Genomic DNA, 14,203 nt, shown 5'->3' on the forward strand with positions numbered 1-14,203 from the left:
TTTCGAAGTTAATTATTAAAGTTCTATGTTTTATGGTTCCAAATGTGTCTTGTGCCATGTTTTGCATTCAGTTGAGCATAGGACCATAGGTTAAATTGTTTTCACGGGGATTCGTAAAGTTAATAACCTTTCCTCCCTTGAGCATACTGTCACAGAAGTTAAGACTAGTAATGTTGCAGGTTCTTTCATCTTCACAATGCATAATTTTAAGCCATAGTTAAAAAAACTGATGCAGAAATGCATGTTGCGTGGTTCCAATCTTAAACATTTTTTATTTTGTAACATATGGCTTTCATGTGTACTTCTGTGGTGGATTAATTATTTATTAATTAATTATCAGAAAAAATCAAAATTATTTGCGTGTGAAATTCAAAGACAAATGTATACATAGGACTGAAAGTTAAAGGTAGCAAACATGAAAACAACAAAAAATAAGGGGTTTAAAAACAGGAAATGATTGAACTCATGCGGGTTAGAAAAGAAGCATGACTGGGAATCGGTAGCTCGTGTTTGGGCAAAAACAGAGTACCAAAAGACAAGGAACTTGACTCAGTCTGTGAAAAAAAGTAACATTTCAGTGTCATATAAACCAAGCTATTGAGGTTAATTGAAAAAATGGAAGTCCTTCAGTGTAAAGCATTCAGATTAGAAAACAAGGGTTAGAGCTGTTTGTGTAACTTGGACTTTGCCTTCCTTGTCTATGTCTGGGGGAGTCACAGATCAGAGCGCTGATTACTCGTTTTTGCCACTAGACTGTGTTTCTTTCGGTATATATATATAAGAGAGACAAAACAAGATGTACTGCCTGATGATGCTTCATTAGTCTGTAGTTCTTGTCCCATTACTTAATTTCAATAGATTAAAAAATGTCAAGGCTTACTATTTGACATTTTAAAAAAATCTCTTAACATTTTTGCAACTTTTAGTAATTTTAAGGGGAATTATTGGCTGCAGGACTGTTGCAATACGTTCATTTGTAACTAAATATAATGCTTTTTAAACTCCTTGCTAGCTAGAAGGATGTGTAATGTGAGATAATTAAAACAATAGTATGACTAAACAATTTTTTCCTTTTCTTAAAGTTTGTCCTTTTGTTCAAACAATTTGGTTCCTTAAAAGTGAGTGTAACATAGTGCATACCTTTAAATGTCTGTAACATGTCAAGGTACCATTTTGCCATCTTTATATTTAATTAGTTATACCTGAAAATGAGGATTGTAAAATGATGTATGCATATTTTAAATTCTGGCATCCTAATGAAAGGAATCAAACCAGCAAGTATTTTGATTAAATGCGTAAGATGTCCATTAATACAGCTTTTTGCTGGAAGCTTCTGTTCACAGGAGAGGGTTTTTTTTCCCCTTACATACACCAATAACTTACTGGTTAGAAAAAAGCTAATACCTTGGCCTATGTAATGTCTCTTGTCTGTATCCCTAGTCCATCACATCTAAAAGTGCCTACTGGACTTCACAGTATGTTCCTGGTTACCATATAGTTGGTCGGGAAGCAGAATGGAATTGCAGATGTTTTGAATTACACTGTAACAGTAGATCCTAAAAATGAAAAGGACATCTGAAAAGGAAGAGGACAGATCAAAATTATGTGAAGAACAATGTTTTTTGTCACCACATCAAGCAGAAAGTTCAGTGGTTCTCAGATGGCCATACTGTTGTTTGTGGAGGATACCATTTGCTAATAAGGATAGTCTTTCCATTAGTTCTTAAAGTAGCAAGCAGGCCTGTGGAGGTCAGGAAAATAAAACTTTGACTTTAAAGTTCTCTATTTTCCTAGGTGTAAATATTATTGTAATTCTAGTTGTTGCTGACCAAAGCTGTAGGTTTAGGGAGCGTGTCATAGTTTCAGATGGGATGGAGTTAACTTTCTTGCTAGCATCTGGTGTAGTGCTATGTTTTGGACTTAGGATGAGAAACAGTGATGAAAGCTCACTAATGTTTTTCAGTTGTTGCTTGGCTGTCAAGGCCTTTTCTGCTCTTCACAATGCCCTGCCATCAAGCAGGCTGAGAGGGCATGAGAAGTTGGGAGGGGACACAGCTGGGACAGCTGACCCCAACTGACCAAAGGGATATCCTACACCATGTGACATCATGCTCAGTATGTAAAGCTGGGGGAAGAAGGAAGGGGGGGCGTTCAGAGTTATGGTGGTTTTCTTCCCAAGAAACCATTATGCCTGCTGGAAACCTGCTTTCCTGGGGATGCCTGAACACCTGCTTGCCGATGGGAAGTGATGAGTGAATTCCTTGTTTTGCATTGCTTGCATGCATGGCTTTTGCTCTACCTAATAAATTTTCTTTATCTCAACCTACGAGTTTTTTCTCATTTCTACTCTTCTGATTCTCTCCCCCATCCCAACTAAGGGGAGTGAGTGAGCGGCTGCGTGGTTCTAGCTGCCGTTTGGGGTTAAACAACAACAGGAGTATCAAGTCTTAGAACTTTTTTATTAGTGTTGCTGTAGGCAATGATCCTTTACTATCCTGCTGAGTTTAGTAAAGGTCAACACCTGTTTGGGTCTACAGATTCTTCTCCAGATCTGAAACAGATCTGATCTCTATTTGTGTGTAACCAATTTCTGAGATTAAACTTTCCCAATGTCAAAAGAAGATACCCTTAATTTTTATTAATGATATAGAATTACTGGTTTTCTCTGTAAGGAATACAGTTAACATCTGTGGCATTTTTTTTTTAAATCAGTTAATCAGACATACATTCAATTTGCTGTAACAAAATTAGAAAAAAATTGTGCCTTTGGTAGAGATATGATCAGAATATATGAAAATTAAAGGTGTCTTGGTGCTGGGAGTGTTCACTTAAATTTAATGATCCTCCTGAGATTAGCACTTGTCACCATTTTTATTGTTGTTAAATAGTGAAATAGACTTTCAAATCAGAATTGAATAAACATTCTGGATTTTGGGAGTCTGAATGGAGAGGAATTTATTTATTTGCATCTGAGAGAAGATAAGGTCTTTTTTCTTTTCTTATTTTTTTCTTATTTTTTATTTTATTCTTTGTTCTTATTTTCAGATCAAGAAACTTGCTTCCAACCTTAGACTTTCTGATGAAAGAAGTTGAATAAAGAGGTGCAGCAAGTTCATATTTGGGAATGTGTGGTGACTGTAGCCCTGTTAGAATTAATCCCCTGATTTTCAGGAAGATTATAACTGCAAGGGTGGTGACTGTTACATTGTTGTATGTAATCCTCTTTTTAAGATTATGTAGAGATAACCTCAAAGATTTTAACCCTTAATCAACGTGTTTAGTAGGCAAACTAGACATTTATTTTGAGTAATAAGAAAAAGGGATTTAGGGCCGAGGGAAAAAAAAGTGCATGATGTGCATGATGCAAGAAAGCGGTAAATAATCACAGAATCACAGAATAGTCAGGGTTGGAAGGGACCTCTGGAGATCATCTAGTCCAACTCCCCTGCCAGAGCAGGATCACCTACAACAGGTTGCACAGGACAGCGTCCAGGCGGGTTTTGAACGTCTCCAGAGTGGGAGACTCCACAACCTCTCTGGGCAGCCTGTTCCAGTGCTCCACTACCCTCAAAGTGGAGAAGTTCCTCCTCATGTTAAGATGGAACTTCCTGTGTTCGAGCTTGTGCCCATTACCCCTCGTCCTATCAATGGGCACCACTGAAAAAAGACTCCTCCCATCCCTCTGGCATCCTCCCTTTAAGTATTTGAAAGCATTAATAAGATCTCCCCTCATTCTTCTTTTCTCTAGACTAGAGAGACCCACCTTTCCTCATATGAAAGATGTTCTAATCCCCTAATCATCTTCGTAGCCCTTTGCTGGACCCTCTCCAGCAGATCCCTGTCTTTCTTGAACGGGGGAGCCCAGAACTGGACACAATACTCCAGATGCGGCCTTGCCAGGGCAGAGTAGAGGGGGAGGATGACCTCCCTTGACCTGCTGGCCACACTCTTCCTGATGCACCCCAGGATGCCATTGGCCCTCTTGGCCACCAGGGCACATTGCTGGCTCATGGTCATCCTGTTGTCCACCAGGACTCCCAGGTCCCTTTTCACAGAGCTGCTCTCCAGGAGGTCAGCCCCCAACCTGTACTGATGCGTGGGGTTATTCCTCCCCAGATGCAGTACCCTACATTTACCCTTGTTGAATTTCATTAGGTTCCTCCCTGCCCAACTCTCCAGCCTGTCCAGGTCACGCTGTAAAGCAGCACAGCCTTCTGGCATGTCAGCCACTCCTCCCAGTTTAGTGTCATCAGCAAACTTGCTGATGGTACACTCTATCCCTTCATCCAGATCATCGATGAATATATTGACCAGGACTGGACCCAGTACTGACCCTTGAGGGACACCACTTGTTACTGGCCTCCAACTGGACTCTGCACCACTAACGACAACCCTCTGAGCTCTATCCGTCAGCCAGTTCTCAATCCACCCCGCTGTCCATTCATCTAGCCTGCACTTCCTAAGCTTGCATGTGAGCATGATGTGGGAGACTGTGTCGAAAGCCTTGCCGAAGTCAAGGTAGACAACATCCACTGCCCTCCCCTCATCCACCCATCTAGTCACTTCATCATAGAATGCTATCAGATTAGTCAGACACGACTTCCCCTTAGTGAATCCATGTTGACTACTTCTGATAACCTTCTTTTCATCCAGGTGCTTTGAGATGATACCCAGCACAAGCTGTTCCATCATCTTTCCAGGGATGGAGGTGAGGCTGATGGGCCTGTAGTTCCCCGGGTCATCCTTCTTGCCCTTTTTGAAGACTGGAGTGACGTTAGCTATCCTCCAGTCCTCAGGCACCTCACCTGTCCTCCAGGACCTTTCAAAGATGATGGAGAGCGGCCCAGCAATGACTTCCCCCAGCTCCCTCAGCACTCGAGGGTGCATCCCATCAGGCCCCATGGATTTGTGGATATCCAGTTTATCTAACTGATCTCTAACTTGTTGTTCCTCGTCAACCAAAGGAAAGTCTTGCTCCCTCCAGACTTTCTCTGTTACCTGCAAAGTCTATAATGCCCATAGGACATAGTGTTCCCTTGCCCATTAGTGGTTAGGGCTTGCATTATTTGAAATAAAACTTTAATAAATTGCTTACTTACAAAAAAAAATAATCTTTCACTGTTTCTTCACCACCTGTTTTTCTTTCTTATATAGGCTTTTTCTTGCAAATTAGATCAAGAAAGTACTGATATTTTGCTTTTGACGTTGTCCCTGGTTGTGAAAACTTCTCAGTCCTCACTTCACTTCATGTAATTGCCATCCCATACATTCCTTCACCAAGATCAAACAACTTGTTTAGTTGAAATTTTGGTTATTTTTGGCCATGCAGACATGTTTTTTTTTCTATCATAAAGATGGGAGACTGCTAGTCCTTGAAACTTCCTTTTTTTTCAGTATTTGAAGAATTTCTATTTGTAGAACTTTTTTAATATTTCTCATCTTATGAAAAGTTTTACTTCTGATGAGGCAAGAGAGCGATGGCATAATCCCATCCTGGTGCAAGTCTGTCAGTCCCTCTGCTGTGTGGCTACTTTACTGTCCCTGCTTACTTTCATTCAGTATATACTTGCTCGCTCTCTGCTGCAACCTTGTCTCCCAGAAACTTGAGGTTTTTCAGAACATTTATGTCAACACTATTCTTTTAATTCAATAGCCTTTATTTTTGTTTTCTACATGTTCCTGATATTTCTAGATGATGAGCAGACTTCTAGTCTTTCTTATTGTTAGACTGCTTTTTCATTGTCTTTATTCTCTCAGTAGTGCTTTTCATGTCCTGTCCTTTTCTTGAATATGACTAGTACCTGACATGATGTCTCTAGTACTGTTTTTATTACTACTGCAAAAAGTTCACATGATAAATGGGGTTGTTGTCCCATACCTGCCTCTCCCCTCCATGGCTGCATCATGGTAGTAATTTTCTTATCAAAGGCTGAGGGGTTAAGTTTTGAATTATCCTTCTTTTCTTCAGTAGTGCAGCAGCATTTGCTATATATCCAGAACAACCTTCAGGGAGTAATAGGTGTCCAAAGCTCTAGATAAGATCCTTCATCTTGTACAATGTAACTTGCCCAACTTTTCTTCCTGAAGGCTTTGTTTACCTGGAAGAATGATGTGTTTGACTGGGAGTGAGTGGGATCCAGTGTGCATCAGGCAGTGAAGACTGTTTTTTGTTTGTTTGTTTTCAATAATATTTTTCAATAATATTTCAATGATATTATTTTTCAATAATAATATGTAGCTTCTTGGATCTTAAATGAAAATTACAAACATCATGATGTGAGCAGGCTCTCTCTTCTCCCAGGAGAACCAGCCTGCATCAGACCTGATTAGACAATAACCTGTTAATTTAAAAAAGTTAGTAGCTGAGTTTGGGTAGTTACTGATGAGTACAACTGATGATGTATTCCTGAAAAAGGAGTTACTAAAAAACCTAATTGGTTAGTTTTCTTCTTTTGAATCGGAGAATATTTAATGTTTCCGTCCCCCTTAATTCCTAACCAGTTCTTAATACCTAATCAGTTAAACAACGATAGGGGGGCTGCAACTTTGAAACCTTTAGAACGTGATGAGATCAGACTAAGTCAGTTCAACTACTTTGCTCTGTTCAGTAAAACCCTTTTGAATATAGAATATGACATAACACTTTCTTCAATGTATTGCTAAAAAGCTATGTTTATTTAAAAAACTTCAAATACTCTTTTTGCACTTCCTTATATTTTGTTTTTTCAAAATAGTATTTGACATACGTGTTAATGCAGTATTTTGTTTAAAAGATACTAAAAATTTGGAACTGTAATCATTGCTGTCTAAATGTACCAAGGTGTACCACATTGGCAAGAATATAACACAGACTTCTGTTAGAGAAGGTTGTTCATTTTGCAGGGGCAGAAACGGAACGTCAGGCCACTGTTAATGTGGGATGCAGTCATGTAGTTATTGCAGAAACATGCAGCCCCTAAGCCAACCTGAAGCCTAGCTTTGTTTCATCTTTATCCTCTGTTGGGATCTCCCTAGCATTGTAATAATTTCTCCCAGCCATCATGGTCATTTTTTCTTTCAAGGGGAATGATGCAAATCTAAGTGTATTGAATTGACACTTCCCTGTTATCAGGAGATTGGCAAATATGTGTTTGCCAAATGCAGTTAGCAGCTTAGTGACAAGCAGAGCCAGAAACTCAGGTTAGGGCAGGTGGTATGCCTTGCAGATAAATCAGCACCTGAAGTCTGAGTAGATTAGGCAATGAACTGTCTACCTGAGGACTTTGACACAGTTTATTTCTGTATTTCAATATTTGTTTTGCTTTGTGCATGCTAGGAGTCGAGTTAAAAAACACCACAAAACCCAACCACCTAACCAACCAAATAAAAGTCAGAAAAACCCTTTGCATTTTAGATTTATGCAGGTTGAATAGTAGGAGGAAAAAACCCAGTAAAAATAACTATAATTTGTCAGTTTCAAAAGTATGCCTAAACTAATTTCTTAATGCATGATTAGAACTAGATTGCAGATCTTGTTTTTTTGTGAACAGTTTGAGTTTACTTGCCACAGAATTGATTGCATGCGTTGCTTCTTTAATGTCTTCCATATCAGTGGCCTCCAAAGTGGGGTGTGCAAGACCATTCATTGAGGTGTGAGAAGAAAATATTAAAACTTAACATTTTGTCTGAAATGTAAGAAAGAAATTAAGCTCTATGTAATATACAGTATGTGCACTGGCACCTTCACTTGGTCTGTATGTTAGATAGTCCTATATCATGTATGGTTCACAAGGTGTTCTGAGGGCAGATTTGGTGTTTCACAACATGGGGGAGGGATCACAGCAGTTTATGTGTGCTCAGTTAGGTGGATTTATGGATTATATTTTCTAGTTTTAACTAAACTAACGCTCACAGAATGGGTAAGTGGCTTAAAATAACCCCTGCAAAGAGACCACAGATTGAAGATAATACTAATAATGTAAGTACAAGTGAACAAGAACATGGCAGAGCTGACACTTCTGCTTCTAATATGAGCTCCTGATTAGCTGCATTATGAGCTAAAAACAATGGCAATTAGATCTGACAAGATGTTGGCCAAAAAAATGTGGATTTATCAAGAAAGCCATTTGAAATACGGATATACGTCCACTGTTGTTAATGATGAACATCACCCTAAGATGGTATTTTATCCTGAGATATCAGCTAACGATAATATGAAGCCATCACAATTAAGGCATTTAAAAACTAAGTATTCAGAACATGAAGACAACCCTCTACAATTTTTAAATTGCAATGTTTAAAGTTTTGTGATACTCAGTCCAGTACTTTACAAGATTTCACTAAGCTTAATGATCTTTAGAATCCTCTTACTGTTGGGGAAACACGTAATCTTCCTGCTGCAGCTAAAATGTCTGAAATAATACATGGAAAACAATATGGTCACAAACTAAAATGCATTCCTTTGTCAGCAGACACTGTTGGAAGATGTCTGGAAAACATTGCCAAAGATTTGAAGAATCAAATATTAGAACAAAATGCATAGTGTGACCTGGCTTACTGTACAGCCAGGTGAAAGTATAGATGTTTGTAACATGGCTCAGCTTACGGTAGATGCTAGATTCTGTGTCGGTAATGAAATACACAAATATCTAAATCACTAAGGAAAGATTTACCAGAGAAGATATGTTCTGAACAGTAAATGACGTCTTTAATAACAACATATTTTTTTAAATGGAAAAAATCTGTAAATTAACCACTGATGGAGTGGCTGCTTTGACTGAAGTAAAAAAGGATTCTGGGGTAAGGTTACAAGGAGAGCACCACTTGTCGTGAACAGAGCAGAAGTCTTATGAGGAGCAGCTGAGGGAACTAGATTTGTTTAGCCTGGAGAAAAGAAGGCTGAGGGGAGACTTTATTGCTCTCTACAACTACCTGAAAGGAGGTTATAGCGAGGTGGGGGTTGGTCTCTTCTCCCAAGTAACAGGTGATTTAGAATAGGTATTAGGAAGAAATTTTTCACTATGAGGGTGGTGAAGCACTGGAACAAGTTGCTCAGGAAAGTTGTGGAGTCCCCATCCCTTGAAGTGTTCAAGACCAGGTTGGATGGGGCTTTGAGGAACTTGGTCTAGTGGACGGTGTCCTTGCCTATGGCAAGGGGGTTGGAACTAGGTGATCTTTAAGGTCGCTTCCAACATAAACCATTCTATGATTCTATGTTTCTATGACAAGAGGAAATGGCCTCAAGTTGTGCCAGTGGAGGTTTAGATTGGATATTGGGAAAAATTTCTTCACCGAAAGCGTTATCAAGCACTGGAACAGGCTGCCCAGGGAAGTGGCTGAGTTGCCATCCCTGGAGGTATTTAAAAGACGTGTAGATGTGGTGCTGAGGGGCATGGTTTAGTGGTAACTTGGCAGTGCTAAGATAATAATTGGTGGGTATGAATGGTTGGACTTAAAGGTCTCTTCCAACTGAAGCGGTTCTATGATTGTATGATTCTATAGGCAGGTAACAAGGAAGTTGGAACCAGAAGTGCACAAAGTGCTGCAGTATGATGTCAATGTGGTTAATTGTATTGAAAACAAGACCTTTAAAGAGTATCTTTACAATAATTTGTAATGGCATGGGGAGTGACCACAAAAATCTCTTGTACCATGCAGAAGTTTGCTGATTATCATGGCCGAGTGCTTAGAAGAGTTGTAAAATTTAAAGATTACTTACACAGTTTTCTTTTACAAAAAGACGAGTGTTCTGAATTTGCTGATCTGTTCTGTGATGGCAACTGGCTGTCAGTAGTATGCTGCCTAACAGGTATTTAAAAAAATAATAAAGACACTTAACATGTCCCTTCATGGTGAAGGTGTCATTTTAACAATGAGCAAGAAGGTGTCTGCTTTTTGAAAGAAACTTGTGCTATGGAGAGAGCATTTTGAAAAAGGATGTTTGGAAATGTTTCCATCATTGTGTGATTTTGTTGCAAGAAAAGTTCTGTGTCATCTATAAAAACTTATGGTTGTACATTTCACTTGGAAACAGAGATCTTCACCTGTTCAAAAGTCTTCCAGATGAAGAGTTTCAGGGGATTTTGAACCCATTTGTTAAAATATAAAAATGCAACACCTTCCATTAGTTTGCAATAACAACTGATTTACATCAGGAAAGATTAAAATTTACTGGCCAAATTTCAAGAAACACTTATGCATAATTAGTAGATGGGAATGAAAAATGAGTATCATGATTTAGTAAGTGGAGCCAGTGATGCACTTTCATTTGGATGTACGTAACTTTGTAAATTGTCTTTTCCAGCTATGACAACCATTAAAACCAAGTATTGAAATAAATTGAATTTAGAACCAGACCTTCAAATCACTGTATTACAAAGTGTTAAGCCAACATTTAAAAAAATTATGAAGCATATTCAATCACAGGCTCTCACAAAAAAAGTGAGACATAAGTGAGAGCAAAAAGGTTTTTTGTACTATTAATAATAAAAATATTTTAAAATATTGTTTATTTCATCTTTATCTCATCTTTTTTAATTTCTATTTTTCTGTGTTTTATAATGTACATAATACATTAGTACAATAGTACCTATACATAATTTATAAATAAATATAAACATATTGGGGGTGCGTGCTCAAAAATTTTTTACAGATGCAGGTCCATGATCAAAAAAATTTGGTGACAACTGTTCCCATATTATTATTGATACCAATTAATTTTTGTTTTTTCATACTGTTGTTCTAAACTGCATAAATGTGTGCATTACTGAAGTGTTTTGGCATCCTCAAAGGTAACTTGGGACAAATTTACGAAGTAATTTTGTTTTTTTAACTGGTGTTATGGAATAATGCATTCTGCCATACCTAAGTAATATTTGGTAACTTGCTGACTGTCGGAACATTTTATTTACTATTTGTAACTAACATGCAGAGGTAAGTGCTCTGTAGTAAGCTACCCATGTGCTTTCTTTTAGGCTAAAGCCTAAACCTCTGACATGGCCACAGCCTCACCGAGATCTGATACAAGTAACAACCATAATGGAAGATTACAGATGCAAGTAACAGGCAAGTAGTGATTTGTATCATGGGGATTTTTACAAGAAAACATGTGTTCTAAAAAGCAATCTTTGAAGTGAGTGTGAAAAATGGATCAGTGTAGTTAATATTTTAATTAATAACATGAATGTTACAGTTAAGAGTATGACTATAATATATATAGGTGAATTGAAGCTAGGTAGAGGTTATACAGTGAGTTGGATGGCAGGGTTTAATGATCTATTGAAATTAGGAAAAAAAAGAAATTCAGTACAACAGTAGGGACAAACATAAGGAATTTCACTTGGGAACAAATAATTAATAGCACAAATTCTTTGTAGGGAAGATATATTATTGAAATTCTGCAAAAAAGATGGACGGTTGTAGTGAATCCCAAGCTGAAAATGGATGCAGTGTTATAGTGAAGCTGGTGAAGAACTAGAGGAGATTACAAAATCTGCTAGCCTTTCAAAAGCCTAAGGTCTTTCATTACCTATCAGGTAAACATCTTTTGAGAATAACATAGGTATTCTGTATTATCCTCAGGGCAACAGGTTTGATTAGACAGCCATATGGAATAACTTAGGTTGGAAGGGACCTTTGGGGGTTCCTATTATACTCTTCTGCTGAAGGCTGGGCAACCTTTGATCAGGTTGCTCAGGGTATTGTCCAGCTGAATTTTCAGCATCTCAAAGGCTGGAGATTACACAGCTTTCCTGGGCGGCTTGTTCTGGTGATAAACCACATCACTGTGAAAATATTTTTCCTTTTATCCAATTAGAATTTACTATGTTGCATCTTGTGACTGTTTACTTTTTTCCTTTTTCTGTGTTCATTCTCATAGTTTGAGGTAGATTTCAGCCATCTCAGTATCTGCTGGAAGGGAACATAAGTGGGCTACAAGCAATTCTGGATACTTCTGATTGTGTTGGGGATACTTTTGTCAATAAATATTGAACAGGCCAAGTAGGTTATGTATTTTGCTACTCATGGATAAGAACTGGTCATGGATGTGACAGTCGGTGTCAGTCTTAGTGGCTCTCTCTGTGGGATGGCAAAGCAGAACAAAGACTTGTAGTCTGAAGATAAGCAAAATGCATCTAGGTAAACAAGTTTGATAGCTAATTATGGCAGTAGTTTAAAGTGTAAATGTTACCAGCAAGTAGTAAGATACTGTTCATAAATATGTATATACACATAAATGTACGTATGTATTATTTTACCATAGATGAATAAGTTGAATTTCCCAGGGATCCTGAGAAATCTGGGAACTCTGAAGTAAGAATGAGTGCATGACCAAGAATATATTAAGGCTATCTTGAACAAAATTTGGTGAAAAGATGAGTAAGGTACCATGTCTTAAAAAAAGCTGCATCTCAAGAAAGATACATCATTCTGGATGGTCCAAAGATAGACAGGTTATCTGAGAAAAAATAGCCAGATACCTGAGAAAAAAAATACATTTTTGGAGAGTCCCCAAAATGGATATTTTGTCAATTTAGATGAGAGGAACCTTAAAACTGATGAACCTTGTGTAAGGATCACATAACTTGATAATGTGATGTATCATCAAAACTGGCAATAACTAATAGCATAGATGGGGCCACCTGTAGTTTGAATATGTATAACTGTAACAAACTGAGTTGCACAAGTTTCCCGTAACTTCAGATCTGTGTATGCAGAAATTAGCATTTTGATATCCTGTACTGTACCTCTCCTTATGCAAGTAGTCTTGTGTTTTTCTGGCACTTGAGCTTCTCTTGACTTCAGGAGATCTGGCTCAAGGATTGAAGTGGGCAGAAATCTGTACAATTTTTAGGATTTGTTTTCTGAAGGTTTAGTTCTCTAACCAGTATTTATTGCAAGATCAGAGGAACACCAGTGGCAGTTCAGAGAAAGAAGTGGGAGACAGAGGAGTGTGGGACTGACATACACTGGTTTATGCTCAGATTTGTTTATGCTGCTGTAGAATCTAGACTTGTATTTCAAGAACTATACTTAAAAATCACTTTTATAAAGGCAGTTATTAGCATATACTAATTTCGTAGACAGGGAAATTCATATGGAATGGTAAGTTGTTTGAGTTTGGACAGTTATGGCATGTTGCCAACAAGTTTTGCCATCGATATTTTTTCAAATATACTTGGCACAATATCTTGTCTTGTTAGTTCTTTTTGTAGTCTTTTACTAGTATTTGTTATGTACTCCTAGTTTTTTTTAAAATAAGTCCTAACCAAAAAATTATAATGGTCTCCTTTTGTGTTTGGGGATTGAAAACTTAATGACTTAAAACATAATCAGATAAAATGGAGAAAACTAAAAGGAAGCTTCAATATTATGACTAAATACCTATGTTTTAACAAATGTAGCAGTTGCATTTAGAAAGCATTATATGGAGGAAAAAATGTGGAAGAAATAGATGTTTTTAAAACTTAAAAATATATAATGGTTTCAGATGAAAAAGTGTGACCCATGTGTGGAATTATGTTTTTAGCCTTCTACATTTAATCTTTCATTGTTACCAAGGCTGCGGTTCCCTTTTAAGACACGTGACACATGATTTAGGCTGGACTTTTCAAATGGGAGGGAGTTAAGTGTGCACCTTCTAATTTAAATGAAGTAAAAGTCTGTGGCTAATGCCTTGAGAATCTTGGATGGTTGTATCCCACTAACTTTTAAGTAACTAATGTATACGTCTCAGAATATTGTAATCCAGAAATACATGACAGACCTTTTTTGTCTCCCTTTCAGACAGTTTAGTTAACTTCCACTTATTTTTGAATTAGCAAGTACCATACAGAAAAGTAACAGGGAAGTATTATTTCCAAGTGGCTGAAAATACTCAGCTTTGCTTCAGTTTGAAAGTGAAGGGAAAGAGAATCACACTAAAGTATGGGAGGAATGAGAGGGAAGGCATAGGTGGCAGGTAGGTCCAGCTGTGAGTCTTCTGAAGACAACATCTGCCTGAAATAGAATTGAAAATGTTGGCAGTTAGGCTGTTGTTGGTTATTATAATGACTTCTGCAGCTAAACAAAGAGGTGGGAGAACAGATTTATGTTCAGGACCACTGAGGACCTCACCAGTGATTCGGAGGTAAAAAATAGATTCTTTGCTCATTTGATGTTTCTTAATTGTTGAATATTTAGCTGAAACTAAAGTTCATCTGCAAGGCTGTTTAAATAGGGGAAA

At 37.8% G+C, this 14,203-nt stretch overlaps 1 protein-coding gene across 3 annotated transcripts in view; it reads left to right on the forward strand.

Moving 5' to 3' along the window:
- Window positions 1–14,203, forward strand: part of WWP1 (WW domain containing E3 ubiquitin protein ligase 1) — a 60,686-nt gene that overhangs the window by 14,489 nt on the left and 31,994 nt on the right. For 2 of the 3 annotated variants that reach the window (XM_082499073.1, XM_082499075.1), the window contains exon 2: window positions 10,953–11,043. In XM_082499073.1, the coding sequence (XP_082355199.1) occupies window positions 10,974–11,043 (70 nt within the window). In that variant the 5' untranslated portion in view covers window positions 10,953–10,973. Of the gene's footprint in view, window positions 1–3,045; window positions 3,102–10,952; window positions 11,044–14,203 lie in introns of all 3 variants that reach the window. The other variant, XM_082499074.1, reaches the window with a different exon arrangement.

This window comes from Vanellus vanellus, assembly GCF_965231255.1.
Source record: "Vanellus vanellus genome assembly, chromosome: 2".
NCBI classification, from domain to species: Eukaryota; Metazoa; Chordata; class Aves; order Charadriiformes; family Charadriidae; genus Vanellus; species Vanellus vanellus.